This window comes from Manis pentadactyla, chromosome 2 (assembly GCF_030020395.1).
Source record: "Manis pentadactyla isolate mManPen7 chromosome 2, mManPen7.hap1, whole genome shotgun sequence".
Lineage (NCBI taxonomy): Eukaryota > Metazoa > Chordata > Mammalia > Pholidota > Manidae > Manis > Manis pentadactyla.
In genome coordinates this window covers 96,321,757-96,346,962 of record NC_080020.1, presented here as the reverse complement: position 1 = coordinate 96,346,962, position 25,206 = coordinate 96,321,757, and the positions used below count along the sequence as shown (strand labels likewise).

Genomic DNA, 25,206 nt, shown 5'->3' with positions numbered 1-25,206 from the left:
ACGAAGAGACTGCAAACAATGAAAAGATATTAAATTCACTCAAAGTTGAATAGTAAAATAATAATAGATACTATAGTTTACCTGTAATAGTGATAAAAAATAAATGTAGATCATACCTAGTGATAATGGAGAGTGATAATGAGGACCTAATAGGTCCTCTGGAACTGTTTATAGGTGCGTAAAGTGATGAAACAATTTTGGAAGCAAATTTGCCAAACCCTTTTAATATTTAAAACTAATTTATCTTTGGACCAATAATTTCAGTAATAGAAATATATCTTATAGTTACATTTTAGGTTTGAAGTGAGAATTAAATGAAATAATCCCTGAAAAATACCTGGCACTGTACTTTATATAAATTGCTCAGAGTTACTAGTATTTTTATCATATTTACTTGAATATGCATACAGTATTTCTGGGTGGCTGCATCAGGCAACGTTAAGAGTAGTTACTCTGCTGAGAGCAAATGGGAAGCAGAGAGGGATGAGGAAGCACATAAGGGAACTAAAACACCATTATGTTTTGTAGGAATTTTTAGCATAAACATGTGCCACATTTATGACTTTAAAATGCTTATCTTAATGACTGAAACCAGGACAAAAGCTTCCTAAAAATTAGAAAAATACCCATCCTTCTCCTTTCTGAACTCATAACACCTACAGTTTTCCTGCCTTCCTTCCCCAGGAGAGCTCTGTATGTAAAGGATACACAAACACATGTTTTCCCATTTCTCTTTCTCTCATGCTGAGCCTTTGAAAAGAGACATTGACACAGTATGACTGGACGACCAGTAACCATCACGGCAGTTGTCCTCTTACAGGAACCGTAGTGTTCTTGGCTTCTTGCCCCAGGAAGCCCCTTTGCCTTCACTCCTCAAGCTAGAATCCTCAAGGGCTGTCCGAGAAGTCAGGGAGTGTCCAGATGGGCAGGGCCCAGACCTCATGGTATCTGGATGGCTTTCTCAGGGCCTCTCACAATAAGGCATATGTTTAGATGCTATAATGGGCTTGAAAAGCACCCTCCACCCCCACAAAATAAAGACATCTCCACATCCTAAACCCCAGGACCTGTGAGTGCTACCTTACTTGGAGAAAGGGTTATTGCAGATGTAATTAAGTTAAGGAGTTTGAGATGAGAAGATTATCCTAGATTAACCAGGTGAGCACTAAATCCAATGACAAGCATCCTTGTAAGAGACACACAGAGGAGATCGACATAGAGAAGGATGCAGGTGAAGACAGAGGCAAAGACTGGAGCGACGTGGCCACGAGCCAAGGAAGGCAGCCACCGCTAGGAACTATGTGTGGAACGACACAGATACCGCCCAGGGCCTGCAGAGAGGGCAGCCCCGCCAACACCTTGATTTTGGACTTTGGTTTTGAGAACTATGAGCAAATAAACTGCAGTTGTGTTAAGCTGCCAAATTTGTGGTGCTTAGTGAGGGTAGCCTTGGGGAACTAAGATGCCCTTCTCTGGAGAACATCTGTCTGAAAACAAATGTTTCAATGCGTTTTGACTCACACCCTCACTTTTATATCATCTCCCCTCAAACAGTCATAGTCTTTATAGTCAACATGTCACCAGGTGAAAAGACATCGCTCTGGTGTGGAATGGCACTGGGAAATAATCCCTTTCTGTTAACACTGCCACAACTGTCAGTGTTGTAGATCTGATCCCTGTTCCCACAAAGCTGTAATTCTACAGCTTGAGACCCATGTACTTGGGTCACAAAGGCTTTTCTATATTCAAAAACCTATTAAAATGTGAAACTCCCAAAAGGATATAACTTTTGGGGGTGAAGGCTGTGATATTCAGAGTGTGTCTATGCTACTGTATCTGACAAGAGGCAAAGAGGAGGAAGGAAAGGGTCCAGAAAATTATGAACATGGTTTGAGTGCTCAACACGCTTCCTAGAAGAGCTGACCAAGTTCGTCAGGAAACCACCCAGTCAGAAAGACAGAAAAGTAACTAATCATAGCCAGGGCTAAACGTCAGATACAACAGAAAATTACAAAGCATACTCATGATCATCTCACCAAACTTTCACTGAGGAATGAGATTAAGAAAACGGAACGATGCCCCTTTCACTCCTTCTCACTGTGATTAGAGTTTTAAAATGTGTGTTTAGTGCTGCCACGGCTTCTAGTGAAAATGTTCAGGGCCTGACAGCAGAGAAGAGTTTTGCCTGAGAAGGCTGCCAGACTCCCTCCCAAAGGCCTCGAAGGTTGGTAACACCTTGGAAAAATTACCAGGATTAGAATCTGACACTGAATTTTATAGACTCAGAAACCAGAATCTCTCAGCCCAGGAGAGAGACTTCTTTTGTCAGAAGCAAACCCATATTGTACCAGCTCATGGAACTGCTGAACAGACTCCAAATGTTAATTAATTTCTTTTCACTGAGCACTACAAGCTCAGATTGTAATGCTCAACTCTGTGACCCAGGGGGTTTCCTTCTCAGCAGAAAGTCCTATATAACAATGAAGACTATCATCAGAAGACCTCTTGGTGAACAGGGAACCAGAACAAAAGAAAGATAAACAGATGATAGGATGGATAGACAGATTAAAAAGGCTATCAGTAAGATGATTAACATAACTTGAAGGATTAATGTCAGTCTCTTAGCCAATAGTTCCCAACAGTCCTCTCTCCGGACAATGTATGGAAAAGTTTGGCCAGCTGTTTCTTTTGTGATTCTCTTCTACGTCTACTCAAAGTCTGACCAATCCTACCATTTGATTGGCATTAAACTCAACTCTTTATAAAGTGTTACATCTGGATGGATTAATGTAGGCTTCATATTTTAATTCACAGAGAAAGGATAGTATTTCTCTTATTTATATATCTTTTCTTTCCCTCTACTATATAGATAGCAGAGAACACTTTGGAGTTAATTGTGACCGTGATATTAATTCTGGACAAAATACAGCAGAACAACCAACACGGCAGAACATTTAAAGATATTCCTATATTGTAGCCCACAACTTTTGATCATTGTACATCAACCTCCATTATGATTTGGTATGACAGGAGCCCTATGGCTATAAGAAGCTGATGACCTTACCTTTCCAGGTAGCCCCTGGTATAAAACCTGACTTTGATGTGTCTAAACAAGCATAAATAGAACTCATGATGAGGTCTATTAGGATTGTAAAATAGTCTAAGAGCAAGCTGTCTAGAGCTGCCCTGCTTAACAGATTTAAAAACAGACAGATCAAAGCATGTGTCATTGAAAATCCTGCTGGCTGTCATGAGAAAAGGGGTAGAATTACAAACGCATTCAGTTGTCTCCATTACTGTAATGACTAAGAAAAAATAGGATGACAAAAATGAAGGGTGAGTAGTATAGGGTTAAAATAATAGTAATCAAACGTCATGTGTTACGAATACTGAATTCTTCTTTTGTACAACAAAGACAGTTTGGATTTTTCTCTAAATAGCTAGGTAACAGGTTTTATTGCTGAGTGCCTGGTTTTCTGTGTGTAGACCCATGCATCTGAGTAATATGCCCACCCCAATCATTCACTAGGATGTTAAGGATGAGTCAAAAAAACAAGGACATATGCCAAAAAGTTTCATGCTCAAAGTAAAATCTACCCATTGAATCGCCATACTAGATCTTGAGCAGATAAAAAACAATGCTGTATCCATCTCATCATCTCTGACATCTCATACTTTCTTTAATGAATATAGAGTTAAGATTATGTAGATAAGGAAAGAAGAGGCTAGAAATGCCTGCATATCTAGCGTGCTTTTGAGAAGAAAGTCTGGAAGACAGAGGTTTTCTTATCAGAAGAAAAGAAGCCACTCTTCAGAAGTTAAGAGTTACATATAATTTCTGGGGAGGGAACATCTTCTTGAGTGATGGTGATTACAATTCAGAAGTGCTGTGTGGAGCACTCACTCGACAATATATAACTTATGGTGCTTCCCTTAAAATACAGTCCTCTTCAAATTGATGTCAACCCTCTTTTAAATGGGTCACCCTGCATCTTCCAAATGAGCTTTTTCCAGTAAAGAAACTGTATTGATGTAAATCCACATTTGCAAGAACGTCATCAGAGTCAGCTGGGAGCGACAGGCATGTTCTAGCCAATTCTGGATGGCGTGTTGAAATATGCTTCCCAGGCTCCAAGAGCAAACACACAAAAGGATGCCCACGTCTTCGTGGGGGTGACGTACTGATCAACAAAGCCATGGCTCTGTCAGAACATAAAACACATACCAGGAAAATTTCTTGACAAGAAGCCAACCAGTCAATTACAACAAGAGCTACATAATCCTTACAGGTTAAAAGGTGCCAGAGCTCGCCCTTTCCCTTAGGGCAAAAAAAAAAGGAAAAAAAAACGTTTGCACATGTTGCTTCACAGGACACACTACTCAGACACAGAAGATCAGCTTTCCTAGTAACAGCCAGCTAGCTCACGTAATATAAACTTGCAAGCAGGTAATGCAAACCAACAATTCAAACTCCAAGGAGAAAGCTATGTTCCTCCTGTTTCACATTTGTTTTCTTTACAAGTAAGAAAATGTTCCTGTATAAATGTTAAAATGTGGTATATTTCATGCCTACACATAAAACCTATTTATTTTAGAAAAACAGTACCATTGTAATAACTATACATATGAACCATTGTGGCAAGTACAAAAATATTTCAGAAGTTCTTTTTAGTTCTTCCATATCTACTTTCAACATTATGCCTCAGAACAGGATTTTGTATCCAGTGTAGGAAAAGCAATGGTAATTCACTTTAGAAAATTTGCCCCCAGGGCATATATCTGGAAACCAGCAATTTCTCAATCACCTTTCTGCTTCTTCTGTCGTCTCTCATCCTTGGGGCACACATAAGAGGTGGGAAGAAGGACGGTTCCCAGACAGAATGGTGGAGTGCAGACTGCTTGGCAGACCTGGTCGCCTGGTTCCCAATGCCTCTCTCTCCTCTCCATTTCCAGAAATGTACTGCAGGTGGATCAGAGTGCCTGAATGAACTTCAACAAACAAACCCACGAGAAGGCCAGCCCAGCTGAAGAGTTATGCTTTTTTAACTGCACGGCCTCAAATGAGATCCTTACTTTTGACACACAAGAACCCCAAGACTGCCTGGTTGGTGCCCACCACCAACTCTCCTCCCCGGATGGCTCTGTAATTGTCCTAGCATGCCAGGTCCCAGCCCCTCAGCTGCCCACACTCTCCACTGAGACTTCTGGCACTCATAGCCTGTCTGTCATCAGAAAACCTCCTGGATACTCCACCCCTTACCTGACTGTTCCCTGCCCTTCGTGCCCTGACTCTGAGTTGCCCATTGAGGATGCTGGTTTACTTCAGCCCTCTGACGTGGTGACTGTTTCCCCTTCCACAGTTCTGTACCACTGCCCCTGAGGTGAAGCAAGTGTCCTTCTTGCTCTTCTTTGCTGTTTCCAGAAAGAATTGTGACTATTTGTTTTTTTATCACCTCTCCTTTAACTACTCTACTCTGCACCACTATTTTATTCACCTGGATTATTGTAATAGTGTCTTAATTGGTCTCATTTCTAACTTTTCCCCACATAAATATTTTTTAAACAGAAGCCTGAACAATTCTTCCAAAACTTAAGACAGACTGTATTTCTTCCTTTGGCAGACACTCCCACTGATAACCCTTCTCTATTTAATACACCATAGTCATCACCAAGGAAACTGCTCAAAGTCCCAAATTCCTTGCTGCAGCCTCAAAACAATGCATTATCTATGTCTACACCTGACCTCATGTTCAATAACACTCCCCTCCCTCCAACACACCAAACATATCCCCCCTCAGGGCCTTTCTGATTGTTTTTTTCTTCCACTTGAAATGCTTTCCCCTAGATAATCAAACAGTTGCTCAATCACCTCCTTCAGATCTTTACTCAAATGTCACCTTATGGAGAGCCCTCCCCAAAAAGCTTATATAAAACTCTCTGCCTCTTACCTGGCTTTATTCTTCTTCTTAACTGGCCTTGCCATTCTCTGGCCTACTAATATTTGTTCATGCATTGTCTGCTCCCCATTAGAATATGTGCTCCATGGGGGCAGGTTTTTGTCTTTTGTGTTCAGTCCTATATTCCCAGAAGAGTGACAAATACAGAGTAGACACTTAGAAATAATTTTTTAAATGGATGAAAGGATAACAGGATATTTAGCTGTTGACTTATACCCTGGTGATCCAGTCTTGAAATCAAGAAAATGCCTTCAAAGTAAGATGGTTGTCCTGTGTATATCAGAACTGCTAGATGTGTTCTAAGCATTTTCTCTTGCAATTTAGTGAAAAGGCAGGCACAGTCCTCACATAAATAATGTCTCTGTTCTATGGATCAGAGCATAAGTGCCACCGGTGACATTAACACATCAGATTTGAATGGCAACACAATTGTGCAGTCTGCTGTCTCAGAAGGATTATCTTAGTAGGAGTAGAAGGGTATTAGCTATTTAAAAGATGGTTTAGAGTGGTCTAATTGGACTGAATCTTACATTCCAACTATTGAGAGTGTTCAATACACACATTTGTGGCTTGTGAGCTTAGCGTAAGGTAATAACTCAAAATGCCACTTCCTCTTATTTGGAGCAAAGCTGTTAAGAAAGATAAAATTGTTTATGTTTCATTTAAGCATATAAACTCCTGGGTGTGTGTGTGTGTGTGTGTGTGTGTGAGAGAGAGAGAGAGAGAGAGAGAGAGAGAGACAGAGACAGAGACAGAGACAGAGACAGAGACTGTTAGTTGACCTTCAAAACCTATTCCAGCCTACCTTTATGCCCACCTTCTCTAAAGATACTCTGAGCTGAGCTCAAACTCACCTAGCCTCATGCTGTTCTTCTACTTACTCATGCTATTCTACCTGCTGTCACTTCTTTGCATTTCATACTTTACTCCAGTTCTCTCCCGACTGAAATATTCTATGCTTTACGTTCATACCAAATTTCTAGGTCCCATTTTTTTAAAGGAGTAATTAAACATAAAGCTAATTAAGCTGTAGTGAATTTTAAATAAAATAATCTAAAAAGATGTGTGGGCCTTTATGACTACACCATTTCATACTCTGTCAAGTCGTGAGTCTCTCCCATTACCAGAAATAATCTCTACCTCTATAAATGCCCACCACTCTATATAATTGTGGCAACTGCTGTTTTATGGTTATCTGAGTAATCATATTCTATGCTCTATCACATCACAATTATTGAGAATAAAGACAATGTCCTACAACACTCAGGACAGCCTTCATGACAAAGTCTTATTTGAACTCAACTGTCCACAGTGCTGAAGTTGAAAAATCTTGTTGAGATTCAGCTCCAGAATGAATGCCTGTAGAGTGTCCATAGGAAATGAGACCAAATAAGATTGTAAAGATAGGTTTGGAACTGATGGCAGAGACTTAAATGTCAAGGAGTATGAACTTTATCCTGTACACTAGGGATTAGCAAACGATGGCCACTGGGCCAAACGTAGACTTCTATCTATTTTGGTATTAAATGCAGTTTTATTGAATGCATATATGCCATTTGTATATCTTGTGGCTGTTTTTGCATTACAACCACAAAAGTGAGTAGTTGCCACTGACACCATGATCCATAAAGCCTAAAATATTTACTATCTGGCTCTTTATCACAAAAAGTTTGTTTCCCCTGCCATAGGTAGGTGACAGCCAAAGCAGAATTTTGAGATAATCAATGAGACAATGTAAGTAGGACACCCTCAAGGGGAAGGGACTGATGGCCCAAAGGCAAGTCAGGATGTTACTGAAATAGCTCAAACATAAGGCTAAGTGCCAGAAGAGATGGTGTTGTCAGGAGAGAAAAGCAAGAGATTTTAGATGAAGTAATCTATAGACCGAGGCAGAAGAGCAAAGCAGAAGTCAAAGATGATTCAGATTGGTTGACTGGGAAAATGATTCTATGAGCCGAAATAGAAAAATCAGCAATGGGGAAACAGTGAGCTCAGTTTTGCACATGTTATATGTAAAGTTAGAATGGATCTCCCAAGTGGAAACATCCAGAAGACACATATGGAACTCAAGCCAGTTTTAGGAGATGGGTTTTGTTAACGGAGCTAACAACTAGAGCTGGGGCAGAAGTCAGGCTGATGGTGCAAGCAGCACACTGAAGTAAAGTCAAAGGGCTAATTGTAAAACTCGGGGGCACTTCAACTTAAGGTGCCAGCAGTGAAATCAATGAAGGAGATCTCATGGATTTAGGAGTCAAGCCAATGAATGACGCAGTTTCAAGAAGGAGGGGTGAGCAACTAATATATTGCCATTGCTTATATGAGCATATCAAAACGTACTTTTTAAATGCAAAGGCCATATGCTTTTAATTCATTTATTATGCATTTGCTCATTTGTAAAGAAAACCCTCAAGATGAATATAAAATAATGCTTCTTCTATGTCAGCTGGTACACTGCTGACTTTCATTCAAACTTGTTTTTTTTTTCTCCAATGCATATCAGAGTCTTCTATTGTCTCTATTACAGTGTGCAAAGAGAAGGAAGTGATGAATTAAGACATTCCTCTAAGACAGAGTTTCTCCAAGGATGGCCCTCACGTTATTTGTAGAGTTGCTCACAAATGCAACGTCCTGGCTGCACCTCAGATCCGTTGGGTGGGTGCAGGGTGGGCTTCATGGGCAGGGCACGAGCAGTCACACACACACACCTCACACTCAGAGGGGCTCTGTGCTGGACTGAATGCTCTGCTATTGCTGTACTGATATTCTTTTGAAAGAGTGTTCTTGCATTTTCATTTTACATGGCACCCTGCAAATTATGTAGCTGATCCTATGTGAGGGTTCTTCTAATCTAGAATTAAGTAAATTCTCCATTAGATTACACAGGTATACACAAATGGGATGCCTCAGCTTTCACTTATTTAGAATGGAAATCCTATACTTTTTTACACTTCTATGTTTGTGCCCTCTGGAAGTAGAACTTGGAAGCTGCCATTAGCAGTCCAGTATTTTCCATGGGCAGTTCTAAGCTTCTTTGCACCTATGTAGCTGCCAGGTACAAAATTAATCAGCATAGGGTGGTCATAAAATAGGGCACCCACACCTGTCTACCAAAGACCTGGAACAACGCAATTCAAGTTCAGCGTGTTTATCTGTGACTAGGACCAACCTCCTCCTTTCCAACAGTGGAAGTGCCAGGGGTTCAGGTACCACTGGGTTGGTATATTAAGTGGTCTGACAATGAAGCAAGATGGTTACAGGCATAGGTAATGTAGTTTATTGAATTTTAAAATGTTGAATTAAATAATGAGAAGATCATTTTCTTTTCAAATCCCTTTCAATCATTCTTATAATCGTAAGGAGAAAGACTTAACTAGCCTTTCACATCTCTGTACTCCCTGCTAACTTCCATTTTAAACAAACAGAGAGCTGACCTCAGGCTCAGAGGTTTCAGCAAGTCATATAAAACTTGAATCTATTTAGCTTTTTTCAATTGCATTTTTTTTTCAATTATCTTCTATGTAAGATAAATGGTTCAGGTCACATGAGTCTTTAAATAACAATGTAAACACACTAAAAATATCAAATACAAAACAGTACAAATGATCCACATGTGGATAGACCTTAAACTGGGAAGGTGATACAGGAATGATCACACTATTAATGACACTATTATTATTAATAAGAAGGCTTTATTAAAGGGAGCCAGGTTCTATCAAAGGAGAGACACTGTTCCACCTTGTGCGTCATCAGCCTCCAATCCATGTATGTTTTAGTTATTGCAAATCATAAATCATACTTTGTTCTATTTGGCACTCACTCAATAAAAAGTCATAAAAAAAAATCACACTGCACAGAATAAATCAAAGTAAAACAAATATTATAAACCTAAAGAAAGTAAACAAGCAGAAATGATAATCCAAGTAACCCTACTAGTCAGAGAGCTGTTTATTCCAAATGGTCAACAATACACTCAGCATTAAAAATATAAATGTCAAATCAGCTACATAAGAAAATGAAAAAATACATATAGACCCTACTAATAGCATTATACAAAGGAATCCACTTTCTTTATTTTAATAATAGCTAATTTGATCAGAGGGCTATCCCATAAGGGGTAACAGAAAGGAAATTGGTTGATTTGAAATTACCACAATATAAAAACGGAGAGAGATGGAACTATGGACAAAATATTTACATTAAAATAACATTTCTATGCTAAATCTCTTCAAAAAGGTTTTCTATTATACAATTTTAGTTATTCTAAGTATCTACTTAGGTGCTTAGTTTCTGTCAAAGTTTTCCAAACAAGAAAAGGAAATATTGAAGGTTTTTTTTTCCTTCAAGTTTCTCCTCAAAATCTTGATATTTCTTTTATAAATTTAAGTCTTGGTGTATAATTTAACCATTATAAATTCTAAGAGATAAGGATTAGTCATCACAATTTACCAAACTAGTTACTCAGTAATTTCCTACAAATCATAAATAGATTTACCTATGTTATTGTTCCAGAAATACAACAGGCATAAATTATTTTTAAAGTATAAACTAAATATTATTAAAATTCACATATTTGACAAATTTGTGACACTATCATATGCTGATTCATTCACCCAAACTACAATCAATTTATACTAGTCTAGCTGTGTGTAAACCCAGAAGACACACACACACATGTGCATGAGTCTACATACACACAAAGTCATGGTGACAAAGTCCATACACATGGTTAATTATTGAGTTTGAAATTTCTTTCCACTATGGCAATCAAATACAACCTCACCAGGACTTCCAGGCTGGAAGAGCACAGATCTTCCTGGGGGTGGGAGGGGAGGGCGGGGGTTCAGTGTAAGAGGCACAGCAACAGAAGAAATGTTTCTCAATCAGAGAACACATATTTACTAAATGCATATTACACTGCTGGCATTTAGCCTTCACAGGGCATACAAGGGAGGGTGCATGTGGAGGTTCCTACATTTTAGGAACTTACCATCCAGCACACAGTGAAAACATACACATGGAATAGAAGACAGCATAAGATAGAAGTGCTAAATTAAATGGCAACATTGTGCTCTCTGAGTTCCAGGGTAGATCTAACCAAATGAAGTCATGCAATTTGGCCTTTTACATATTTGCTCATGAAAACTCAAAGTCAGGCCACTAATTCCAATGTTTTCACGCTCTTTCCTCTCACTAAACCTTACTTCGTTTTATGATCTATTGATCCAAAGAAAACAATCTCAGAATTGCCATTTTAAAGAAGAAAAATGGATAGAATTTACTTCTGGTCCCAGAGATATTTCCATTCTAAAAGTGGATGTCTTGTTAAGTCCAAGAGACTACTCCATAATGGAGGGGTTTGGCATAAAGGCTGGCAGATGAAAGAGATTGTTCTGAGGTAAGATGGGCTTTGGTCCTTCTATCTGGCCACCAGGTCATTCGCAGCCAGCCTGTGAGTCAGGCCAGCTCTGGTTACCATGCGGTTTGCTGCTCTGTTGCTTAGTGACTTGAGCCTGCAGACCATCATTTCCAGCTGGCTTTTCTGGAACCAAACCTTAACAGATTTCTGACTTGATCTTTCTTTTCAGAGCTCAAGCCTTTCATGACTTTTTTCTCTGAATCATTGAAAATAACATTATCTTGATTGGTTTTATTTTTATGTCAGACTTATTTTAAAAATTACTCTGAGTCAGAATGTTCTCTATTGACCCTGAAACCCTTCTTTACCAGAGATTATATTTCTCTTATACATACACATATTTTTATCAGAAAAAAAGATGTCTACATTCATACAAGTCACATGTCTCAACAAGCACACTTCATTTTCTAAACAAAGGGGAGAATGTGTTCTGTACCTATCCTGCTAACTAACAACCATTTTGTAAAATCATTGTACACTCATTCCTTTAGCTTTGATACACATGCAAGGTAGGCTAATAAATGTGAATGTGACTCTTAGCCCAAATGGAGGCAAAGGTCAAAGAATACAGGACGAAGCGTTAGGCAGACCTGGGTTCAAGTTTTAACTCAACTAATTTCATAGCTGTAGAGATCAACGATCTTGCTTCTATCACAGTTTTTTCTGCACCTCAGCATCTGCGTATGTAAAATATAGCTAATAATTTTTAAATTCAACCTTTATTCTAAAGGGTTTAATGTGCATAACCCTTCATAAAGCCCACAGCAGGAGCTAAATCATTAATGGCTACATTATAATAAATCTAAGTTCATAAAACTAGGTTATCAGGAACTTAAAGATTTTATTCCAAAATGAAACAAATAATTCTTCTTCTCATATCAACTCAAGATCTCATAAAGAGAATAACTATTTCATCTGAAATAACCAGAGCACATTTATGTCCTTAAAATTGAACATGAAATGATTTTCTTCTATTTTGTATATATAGAAGATATTAATATGTTAAAATGGTATAAAATTGAAGATAACAGCCAAATAATATTTTAAATTAGAATTCTTATTATTTTCTAAGATTTCCACATTTCCTACCCCAAATCATGCATTCCAGATTGTGTCCTAGAGTAAACAGCATTATTACTTTCATTCTTAAGGCCCTGCATTGTTTTTATGAGTCACAGAATTTTTAAAGAATTTTGTCTCCTGTTTTTACCCATGTGGCACCCACCTCACTCACAATAGCAAGTTGTAACTTTTTAATTACTTATACTAAATGCACTATAGTTTATCGTTTTGTAAATTTAATTAGTTCTTTACGTATACATATAAAATGCCTTTATGACCATGTGACTTATGAATAGAAAGTCTACAATTCAAAAAGGTTAAATTAATAAGGTCAATATCAAATGGCCAGTAGCAGTGGAAATGCATGGTTTTAACTATACTAACTTAATCACAGTTTTGAAAACACGATTTTTTCAAAAGCAAAACCACTAAGAAACAATGACATAATTTTCCTACACTGGTGATAATATTCTTCCTGAAACTGCTCCTTTTAGAATAATTTTGGGGTCTTCCTGTCTAAGGGGGATAAAAGGTGCTGAAGCTCATTTACTTTCATAACCTCAGAGCAGCTTGTTATTTATAAAGAAATTTATTCATAAAATAACTTCTACAATTAAAGTTATGATTTAAAGATTAATGCACTTTGAGATTCAATTTTTGTGTTCTTCTCATTGAACATTTCTACCAAGTTTACAAGGAGGACTGCATTTTTGCCTAGAACTGTTTTCACCACTAGTAACATTGGCTTCAGCTGGTATAGACACACCTGTATATAGATATAGATTTTTCCTTTAAAACAAATGTCAAAGGTCACAAGAAGTACACATGCATAATAAACTCCCAGGTTATTTCAATGTTTTCTTCATTTTTCCTAATGGTCACATTTTCATCTTTTTAATTTCTTAAATATTACAAGGCAATTGACAAGTTCTTTAAGAGGAATGTCTTTCTGAGGTCTTCTGACTTTAGGAAAGACCAATTATGCATTTCAAAAGCTACTGACATCCTCAACTTGAGGTGCCACCGAGATTCTGGCTGAAGACACACAGCCAATTACACTGGGGACACAGCTAAAGATTTGACCAACTGGCCCCACCCAACATGCCAGCACTACTTCCTGTTGTGCTCCCCGGATAATTTCCCCTGGAAACTTCCTCCCCGCCTTCTGGTATCACACTATACCCACAGCCTACCTCTGGGCTCCCAGGAGAGCGCCAGCAATGCCCTTTTCTGGGTCTCCTCACCATAAGCAACAGTGAAAAGGTAACCTTAAAGTTAAGCAGGGCAAACAGAGGAGAGATGGAAGAAGGCAGAAAGAGTTCTCAAACAGAATCACTAAATAATGGCTTTGCACACCTGTGTGTGTGTGTGTGTGTGTGTGTGTGTGTGTGTGTGTGTGTGTGTGTGTGTGTGTGTGTGTGTGTGTGTGTGTTTTCTACAAACTCTCTAAATGGCTGAATTTCTCCTTTATAGGTGATAAAGGCTTTCTTCTGCCTTCCATAGCTTGAAAATTTATAGTATTGTTCTCTCTTAACCATAAAACTACACTTGCTGAAAAAAAAGTCTCAAGAAAGCAAACATTTAATCATGGGCATTTTTATGTCTAAGGTCAATGTCTAGTAAAGAGAAATATATAATAAACATGCAGTTTAATAGCCAAAACCACTTATTTAGCTCCCTAAAAAATCCCTAAGATTCCCTAAAAGTCTGCTGAAAGCGACCTTTCAAAAATCTACTTAAAGAAATTATATTAAGGATTTTACCAAATGCTTCTTCTACCTTTGGAAATGTAATTAAAAACACATAAGCTACACAGAAACTGTAAGACATTTCAGTATTACTTGGACACCATCTTACCTACAAAAATCTTAAGACTAATTTCACTTACACATACTCTAGAACACTTTCTTTCACTCAGTGCACAAAATAACCATGTAAACTGAGGGGATAACCTAAAAAATATTTTTTCCTGAGATAAACTTCACTGGAAGTTCCATTTTCTTAACCAGAGATTCCACTGACCTTGGAGCACCTGCTTATGTCAGAAGGAATCTCCTACTCAGATGAAAGCAGAGTCCTGTCTATGATCACCACATTACATGGCTAAAGATTTGACCAACTGGCCCCACCCAACATGCCAGCTGCCAAGGTTCTATTGAAAAACAAGTAGGTTCTCATCTAACATACGGCACCAGACAACACACCAATGTTCAATGAACATTAGATAGTGATATAGTTACCAATAACTTACTATTAGTAACTAGTTACTAATAAGCACTGAAGGAAGAGCAGAAGTAAGATGTGCCATAAATTTTGAAGAAGCAACAGATTATTTCCAGGTGGGGGAATGGAAGGAAGCTCTCAGGAAAAGAGGGATTTGAAAGATGTGGAAAAGGAATAGGCAGAGAAGAGGCACCAAGCCCTATCTTTCTGCCTTGGAAATAGCCCCCTCTGCCTTCTCCTTCCCTGTAGTCATGAAACTGGTATATATTCTTCGTTCCTTTGAACTCTTGGTCTCCTTTTCATATATGTTTTTAGTCCAATATATCCACAAACTGACAGGGTAATTGTCTAAAACTTAAATGTGATCCTAAAAATCCAGGTAGACCATGGCTGGAAAAATGGACATACAGTGATATTAAGGAAGATATTAGCTCCTAATGACATTCATTAAATATCTATCCCTGTACAGCACTCTGTAATGTACACACAACTGTACCAAATAACAGCACAACACTGACTTTAAGGATACTATTACTATTCCCAGGAAATTGGGGAACAGGGAAACTGAGGAATAGGTTAAGTAACTTCTTCAAAATTACACAACTAATAACTGGGAAGTCAGAATTTAAATTTAAGTAGTCTGGCTTTTGCTTAGGTGCTGTCTGTATGAGTCACACAGCACCTGGAATATTGTGCCAACTCAGTATGCTACTCTTTAAATGGGTCATGAAAATCCAAATGAAGTCTGGATAAAAACAACCAGGATCAAGATACATCATATAAAGGTGACATAACTTAGGATGCTTAATTAAGGAAAGAGAAGAATTTTTTTTAAGTATGCTAACACTAAAAATCTGATTAACAGGTATACCAAAAGTAATAGAACAAGGTCCTGGCTCTCTGGGTTACTCCAAGCCTCTTAACTTAAAGACTATTATATTATAGAGGACAGAAGAGGTTCAAGCTGTGGGGTTTTCAAGGCAGATCCTGGACACACAGATGAGAGTTACAAAGAAGAAAACTTCCAACTGCACATTAGCAAGGACTTCCCAATCAATAGAACTGTCAAAAAACAGAATTGCTCTGCATGATCCTATCCAGGAGGTATGCAAAGATGTTAAAGGACTGGTCATTACAGATGTTATTCTATGAATTCAATTTTGGTATAGAGGGTGAACCAGGTAGCCATTAACATACTGTAACTGTGACGGGCTAGCTGTTCACCAGATCTAGTTTATTTTATTCCTGGGAACAGAGCTAAGATATGTTTCCCAGCCTGTTCTGCAATTAGATATGGCCGTAGAAATGAGTTCTAGCCAGGGAATATTAGTGTAAGTGATGTGTGTATTTCTGGGCCTGGCTCATAAGAATGCACACATGCCATCTTCCATGTACTTTCCCCCTGATTCTGTTGAGCCTGGCAACCTTGAGGTCATGGGTTACAAATAGTGGAACTCCAAGATTGTAGGATCTCAGGTCCCTGAAGAACCCCAGGGCTGGCTACCTCCCCTTCCCTAAAGGAACACAAGCAAAAAATAACCATTTACAATGTCAATCCACTGAGATTTGGAGAGTAAGTTTTAGAGCAACATGATTACCTAACAAAAGCAGATGCCTTCCAATATGATTTATTTTTTCAACTACAGGATAATTTGAAACTAATGACAAGCTCTTGTTCAACTTTGTGATCAGTAGGTACAAATTAAACACTTTGGACTCAGTAGGTGTTAAACGTATATGCATATCCAATGAAAGGGAATATTAGGTGCAGGAATCAACATTCCAAAGGCAGTAACACACAGAATATGTATTTATATGGCGGTCACCTAATCTAGGAGGACCACAAGATTTGAGTGTGTTGGTAGAAGTAGCAGTTTAGATAGCAAAACACTATACATATATGAAACAAAAATCAAATTATATATATATATACATATATATATGTATATATATATAATTTGCATAGTGCTAGCCCAAGTTATGAAAGCACAGATAGGATGATATTTGTTAAAAGATGCCTGTGGATATTATGAAAGTCCTGTGGCTCACTGAACCAACATGGAAAATGTGAGGTGCTCTTTCCAGCTCCCTCCCTGGATACTTTTAGCACATGAGGGGTACTGTTCCCTCCTGAGTTACTGACAATCAGTATCACCGTCCTTATTTTTCATTTCCATTGCTCTTTTGATGTCTCCCTGATCTGGCTGAGGCCTGACGCACCAAAATGAAATATTGGCAGATATCGTGCTGTTAGGAGTTTGTCCAAACAGCACCAGAAAAGGAAGTGCCAGAAATTTTAGAAGAAAGACTGTTTTCATCAGATTTCCTGCCTTCCTTACATCTCAACATGTCCAAAGAGTTCAGATAACCTTCAGATGAACTCTAGGTGGCTTCACTCAGATTGAAATCAAGCAGCTGAGTTGAGGCTTACCCATTCAACAATGGGTACAAATGTAGGAACTATAATTGTAAGAAGCATCTCAACCAAAAGGGACATCGGATACCAAAATTCTGGGCCTGACTCTGAACTCAAGCAGCTTTCCTGCTCAATCTTAAGCCATCCCTCCCCCTCAGAGCATCTGCAGTGTTGATCTATGCCTTTCAGTCCATTTATCTCTGACAAATTTTTTCAACAGTATCTTCCTCTGAGAGAGAAGTGATTATTTTTATAGAATTTCTTTGGAAAGCTGAAAAATTCAATGTTTTTCTTATGCCTCTTAGCATTATATCTAACAAAACTTAGAAATAGCATCTAGTTAAAATCTTAGGGAAATAAGAACACTTCCCCATTCAGAAATCTGGTTATTTAGAATTAAAATTTTTGAGGTCAGAAACATCTGTTCCTTTGGACAGGACATGACTTTTAATTCGTTCATCATCTCTTTCATCTACGACATTAATGCATCCCTGGGGATGCCATTTGCTAGCTTAGATTCTGATTTTACCTCTTGCTGCTTCTTTCCTAGAAGTCTTGTTTCTGTTTTGTGTATTTTTGTTTGTTTCCATTCCTGACATACTCTATGGTTTCCTATGGAAAAACTGTACACAAGTCATTCAGTTTCTCAATTAACATGTTCAGTATTTTTGTTATGCCTGCTTCCTTTATCACAATTGACATTCATTTTACCAAAATGTGGAGGTTGTGTACAGCACGTGTACTACCTAAAATTAACCAAGCGTGCATCACAGACCCCTCTGTCTCTGGTCATACGCTAGACTGCCTCTTCTCAGGCAGAAAACACTATAATAAGCTCTCACAATGATTTACTACAATATTTGTTTTTATAGGACCACAGAAATACCAAGAATTGTCCAGAAAAATACTTGGAAGCATTTTGCATGAAACAAAGTCACTCATTATAAAGAAAATAAAAATATTGACAAAATATTCAAAGAATAGAAATGCAAAGAACACAACAATATAATCACCACGTACGAGCCTGCAACTTTCTGCACAGAATTCCTAGCCCTTCCTCTTTCCTTTGGAAAGGCATGCAAATACATTAAAATCAGTATGGAGGAGTGTTACAGGATACACCATGAAACACACACACACACACACACACACACACACACACATCTCTGTTCAACTGGGGATCATGCAGAAAAGAAAGCAAATTTATGATTTTCTTCCTCTGCTTTCCTAGGCTATTGCAGATGGCTGACAGAATAGCTTAAGAAATCAAAGAAATGCCACCACATCACTATGGGAGTAAAACTGCATTGTTATTTGACATCTGGAATCCAATTTGCTTGTAGGAACTCGCAATAGGAATTGAACTCTCAGAACCACCCACCTCAGGGAATACCAATCTCAAGGATCCCTGCCCTGACTTGGAAAGCTGTGGGATTTATTGTTAAGGTACATTACTTCCCATAAACCACAGGTGAGGGGCGGATGGTCCTCCCTTCCCGCGGGGAAAGTAAAAGGCGGGAGCGCAAAAACCTCGCTGGGGGAACGGCCACCATTTCCGAGCAGCTGTGCAAACCTTACCACGTATGTGCCACTGTGAAACGCCGCTGTTTGGGGATGTTGCTACTGAGAAGCATCCTGCGCAGCAGCCTCGGGGAATTTCTCGGAGAAATCACAGGAGAAAGCTTGGGAGAAACCGATTTCCGTGCGGTCTTGGACTTCTCGTGCTGCAACAGGTTTTCCCGCAAGGATTTCACAAGATCCTCATTCAGCCAGGGGTTTGGGCAGTGCGGATTATCCACTTCAGGTACTGCTAAGGTGTCCGGGCTTGTCGTTTGCTGGGCCATCTTCCCGGTCAACTTTGTACAGTTGGCAACGATCCAGGGCAACGTGGTTGCCTGGCCTCCTCCCAGGGACTGCCTCGCTCGCAGTGCGGGGAAGGTCGGGACGCGGGTCGCGCTAGCGGCCGTCAGCTGCTCCGCCGCCTGCCTCAGTCTCTCCGGGAGGCGCGCGGGACGCAGACGCGGAGGGCGCGCTCCTCGGCGGAAGCCTGCTGAACGTCACCCTCCTCTGCCGAGCCGCCGCCAAAGATCACTGCCGAGCTCGCGAGGCAAGGGAACATGGAGGGAAGCCACTAGCACGCTTTTGTCAGCGCTACAAAGCAGCCTGCTAAACTGTTGGAACTAATGCGCCGCAGCTGCTCCAGTGACTGCGGCTTATGTACATAAAAGTCCTGGGGGGAGGGCTTAACCATAGGATCCCCGCTGCTCAGTTGTTTGGCTAGTCTTTCCATTGCTTATTCCTGAATCCGAAGGAAAGAAAAACTTTGAACTTGACTTCCTCTCCTGCAAGGGCTATATACCTCTCTTCAGTCCACATTCATAAAAGAAAATTGCTAGTCCTTTGGTTTTTATAAGGGAAGAATAAACACTCAGTAGTTAGATAAGGAGAAATATTTCACTGCTTTGCTAAACTCCATCTGATGCACCTTGTAAAACAAATCCCAAAAGAGTAAAATGGACTCTTCTCCACCTGCCCCCCTTTCTCTCTGGCCAGAAACCAAACAAAAGCTTTCAAAACACTATATATGGAACACAGTAGGTTGCTCACAGTAGTTGTGTTGTACAACCTTGCTAATTATGGCCCTTTCAAAGCACAGAACACTATTTACATCCACAAATGGCATTTGTTATCTCTTTGTATTTAAACTGATGATTCCCCAACAGGGCAGATTATTTTCATAAGAGTAGTTAAAAATGGTTTTAAAGTTTGAATTATTGGTTATGGCATATATATTTTTACGTATTTATAAAAGAATAACATAAATTTAGTTTTTATATCTTTATCTTTTAATGTCAGATTTTCATTTGTGATCAATATAGCCTCAACAAACTTATTCAAAGGGGTAAAGAAATTATTTCTTGTCCATTTAGTTTGCTAGAAGACAAAAATTTTTTTACAGTCACAATTGAAGTTAGTAAGTGACAAAGCCTGTTAATTCTCATTATATGGACACCACACATACAAACACTAGAACTGGACTGGAAGGGAATCCAAACCTTTGAGTAGAGCTGTCCCTCGCAGTCTAGTGATGCTACAGATTGAGATCAAATCACATTTCTCAGGATCTAAGAATATTTTTCATTTTTTAAAAACACAATAACTTAAAAAGGAGTTAGAAAACGTATCCAGATAAAATTGAGATTGGAATAGTCTGATTTAATTATTTTTTATTATTTTGGTTTCTGTGTTTACCACTAGGTCAATTCAAAGAATGACTCTCATCTCCTTCCCTGGTGGTTCAACCTTAAGTTTCAATTCCTTGCCTTTAAGCTGTTACAAAACAGGATAGATACTCTTAGGCTATACTCACAGAAACTCGGAGTCACCAATCAATGTACCTATAACAATTTAACAAAATATGTGTGCCATGACTTCACCTGCAAATCTGTTGTGCAAGTAGTCAAATCTTATTATTATTCAATATTGCTAAATTATAACTTATTTTTTTATTATTCAAATATCATTAAAAATAAGGGTGTAGTTATTATTACTAAAGAATTTTTTCACCCGTACAAAAGGTTTCAACACTGTTAAACATTAAGTGGCAAGTCCCTTAGTTTAAAAATATGTATATAAACACATAAAATAATTAAAATGAGCTGCTAATTTCTGTAAAATAGGCAGTCTGCCAACTGCATTAGGAGCTATATGAAAAAGGTTTGCTGTGTTTCTAAGTTAAGGGATTGGACAATGCTCAGGAAATTAAATCAGAACACCTAAAAAGTCATATTATCAAGTGCAGAAAAATATAATGAATATGATATGCATAAGGGATAAGGAAATGCTGAGATTCAGTAAAGCATGAATAGGGGGATGATCGAAAATGAACAGAAAGTGAGGTAAGAAAGGAGTGCACTCTAGGGTCAGGAACTGGAAGTGTAAATGCAATCAAGAAGTAAGCTAGTTTTGTTCCCCACTGACGGAAACAGCCCAAGAGTTAGTCAATACAAAACCTGTTCAGTTTCTAAAAAAAAAACCAGTTAACAGATAAAATTTGGGGGCGGGGGACAACAATAGGCAGTAAACTAAAACGGCAAAAAAAAAAGAGGAAACTTTCCCACACAATCTAAGGACTTAGTTAAATTCAACAAACATCTGTGGGCATTTATTTTGGGCTAGGCACTATATTTAGTACTCTTGGATATTTAAAGATTAGCTTGATGCTGTCCCTTGTCCTCTGGGAGTTTATGATCTAGTGAAGTAGATAAAGTTCAAAACAACTGGTATGACAAAGTATAGCCTAAGTACCCAGATGACACCCTGGTAGCTGGAGATATTTAAATACCTGGCTGTAAGTAGAGAAAAGTGATTCTCAGTGACCAAATAAGGGAACTGATATGACTAAAAGTGATGTGCCACATACTGGGAAATTCAGAGTTCAGGTAATTCTAGTTCTTGCTTTCAGTGACCTTCAGAGAAGTAAAGTATTTACAGGCTAGTTCTCATAAATGGTATGTCATGTGGCTGCTCAGAAAGATTGAGCATTTTGTTGGTGGTCACAGCTAAACTAAAATAGAAGATAAAAGAATATTCTATTAAAAATTCACTGAAGGTTGTATTTAAATATGGTCCAAAACTCAGCAAAGGCATTCTGCAAATCTCCCATTGCTTTGAGGCACATTAAAGGATCCACTGTAGAAGCAGACTTGGCTGCCTCTTTATAGGTCCCCATAGCCTACAATTATTTATTCAAGTTTCTAATATCTACAATTATCTTCTCGAATCTTCCAAATGATATGTGACACACATACTGCATTTTGAAAATTTAAAAAAAAATGTTTTGAGAATTCTTTGCCACCTTCTTGAAAAAACCTGCAGTGTTTGAACATAATGCTTAGAAATCACTGCCTTAGGAAGCGCAAATTGTAGTCTGAAGATATCCAATGGTGGGTGAGGTTTGGATAAACCTTCTTTGTAATAATACGGAGGGTCAGGAGAATTCTTCTAACAGGAGCACTGCACAACTTGCCTTTTTTTTTTAAGCAAAATCTCTTTAAAATTAGTTGCCAGAATCTTGAAATACACAGTACACTGACAGCCTTAGTTTTTTTTTTTTTTCTGGTTGCATTTTTTTTTTTTTGGTATCATTAGTCTACAATTACATGAGGAACATTGTTTACTAGACTCCCCCTTCACCAAGTCCCCCTCCGCATACCCCGTTAGTCACTGTCCATCAGTGTAGTGAGATGCTGCTGACAGCCTTAGTTTTTAACAAGTAGAATTTTGAAAGTAGGCAGAATGCTTTGATAAAGTCACCCACACCTAGAACAGCAGGTAACATCTCTTAATTTCATACAAATTGTCTAGATACCTTTCTGTAGATTTTCAAAATTTATCTTTTTAGAATATTCAGAATCCTTGAAAACATGTATTTAATTAGTTACTCACTGGCAGCAAAACAAATAAGAAATAAGACTTGCACAGGTTCTGGAAAAGGTTTGAAAAGTGGGCCCTTGTCTAGGTAAAAGCAAGCAAGGCTGGGTTTCCCACAATTGAAAGGGAGTAATGATGCAGGCTAATTCAAAAGAATGGATAAATTAAAATGATTTATACTTGACTATGGAATGCATTATAGGCTTCTCCCAACTCCATTTTAATTAGGTAACTAGTTTGTTAAAATGAAACTGCTTTTTAAATTGCTGTAGGACGTGGTCCATGGAAACGATCTGATAGTGGGAGGCGTTAAAGTTGTCTAGTAGTTAAGAGGGTGTGTTTGAAACCCAAAGCTTGTTTTGAATCCCAGCTATGATACTTACTAGCTGTGTTACTTTATTTCCTCGGTTCCTCTTCTGTGGAATAGAATCATAATTATAATAGCTATTGCATAAGAATGCTGCAAAGATTAAATGTGTTAATACCCGTGATGTGAAATATTTAGAATAGTGCCTGGCACAGAGTAAACACCCCCAAAAATGAAACTAGAAACTAGGTGATAAATGTGCCAGGCATTTAGCATTTTACTCCTTTTAATTCTTGCAAAAACTCTTAGGGTGTTATTTCACTACCACTACTTTACTGATGAGGGCATTAGGAGGTTCTATCACCTGCCCGAAGTCATTTAGGGGGTTCAACAATACAGAGCTGAGATTTGATTATCTATACATGGCTAGGGCCTCTATTTCAACTCTATACCAAAAAGAAAGCTGATCTAATATTTTAAATCAGTGATGTATATTTCTATGGAAAATGGTAGAAATCTGAGTGTCCTGAAATCTTGGTCTGGTTAACACTAAATTCTGTCCTTGGCTCCACTCGGGACATGCACCGTGACGAACTGTAAAGCCTGCCGAGTCATGAAATTCTTACAAAGGAATGGTATTCAAGTAAGTGCAGCTTGAGGGGGAATTCCTGAGTGTTCTTTCATCTATCTGTCTGTATTCCTTTGACATGAAGGAGTTTTAATTCAACTCTATGGTAATTTTCCACTTTGCAAAAAAAAAGTCCAGTTTTATTTTTTTAATTTTCATTGTCATTAATTTTCATTTAGAACTTTTAACTATAAATTTTCACAATAAAATTGAATCATCCCTATCTCTAAAAAAAAAGCACATCATCTGAATATGGTACAACAGGGTTTTTCAAATCATTATTATCAGCGAACTTTTATTATGTAGTGGGCTGGTTGGCAGAGATTAAAAACAGTAAAATATCTACTTGAAAATAGAAGATATATACAACCCCTCCAAAATAAATAACAGAAAACAGTTGGCACCTTGAGGGTTTAGTGGAATGATCAAAATATATCTAGACCAATAGAAAATAACCTGCAGAAGAAGCAAGGCTTGAATTAGGTCTTGAATGAAGGTACATGTGGAAGAATATATATATATATATATCATTATATCATCTCAAGAATATCATTATACATAAACGACAGTTTGAGGGAGCTAGGCAGTCTTGGAGAGATAAGAGATGTTTGAATTTTAGACTCTTCCCTATAGAAAAATTAGAATTTACTTGGGATGTAGGCAAACAACATACAAAGAGATATAAATGAGATTAACTTGGTGACAACATGCACTATAATTTGGAGGAGGAGGATTCTGAAGCCTCTTTATTTCAACAGTTTCATTTCAATATAAATTTGTGTAAAAATAGAAAAAGGATAACAATACAAGACTAAGAAGAATTTGTTCATTGGCTATAAAAGAGCAGTCAAATCAATAGGAAGTCAAAAATAGATGGGACATTTCTTAACATAATCCATTATATATTCCATCTAATTAAGTATGGTTCACCTAATTAATCATCAGAAAAGGCTGTTAACATAAAAAAGAAACATCTGGGGTTTATTAAACAAAAGAAATGCATCTTTCTTGATTTATACTAGAGCTACATTTTGGGCATACAATGTGTTTATAAGCTCAATTTAATAAGATTAATGGATTTTTTTTCTAAATGAAATCTAATTAAAAGGGTCTTTTTGTAGATTAAAACTAAATGTTAGGAATATCTCTATTGAAAATAAGCCAACACTTAATTTGAAAGGAAGTCAACATTTTATAGGGCACAATTTACACTAGCAACATTAGCACAGCATGTTTATTTTATTTGTGAGGAAAAAACTGCACTAACACTTAGATAAGACCCTTTCCTCCTCATACATTCACTTTAAAAATCCCAATATTAAAAGAGAATTAATCTTGATTGTTGTTAAAATGATACACTTAACATGCTGTCTCTAAATATTAGCCAGACTTCAATAATGACAATAGGTCTTGATGACCACTAAAATTTTAATGTATTATAATATTTCTATATTACTAGGTCTTCTTTCAGTGTGAAGAATAACCAAGCATTTTGCCTTCACTTTGCCAGCAAAAAATCCCTGCATCCTGCTACGCTACAGTGGATTATCCCCCAGCATAATGATTGAAAAAGTTACTAGATGTAAGTGCAAAACGCACATGCCGTAAGGCATAAACATGTTGTTGCATCAGCCCTTAATTTGATCGTCACAACCACTCTACTGAGGTTGACACTGTTACCCTCATTTTAAAGTTGAGAAATCTGAGGCACAAAAGGTAAATAACTTTCATAAGGTTATACATCCCCAGTAAGTGAGAGTTGTA

At 38.0% G+C, this 25,206-nt stretch overlaps 1 protein-coding gene across 12 annotated transcripts in view; it reads right to left on the bottom strand.

Annotated features, from left to right (window-relative positions):
* PDE4D (phosphodiesterase 4D) overlaps positions 1–19,871 on the bottom strand; it is a 729,058-nt gene extending 709,187 nt beyond the window's left edge. For 3 of the 12 annotated variants that reach the window (XM_057495011.1, XM_057495024.1, XM_057495017.1), the window contains exon 1: positions 18,653–19,862. In XM_057495011.1, coding sequence (XP_057350994.1) covers positions 18,653–18,918 — 266 coding nt within the window. In that variant the 5' untranslated portion in view covers positions 18,919–19,862. Of the gene's footprint in view, positions 1–18,652 lie in introns of all 12 variants that reach the window. The other 9 variants (XM_057495012.1, XM_057495034.1, XM_057495035.1 and 6 more) reach the window with 6 other exon arrangements.
* Positions 19,872–25,206: the final 5,335 nt, after the last annotated feature.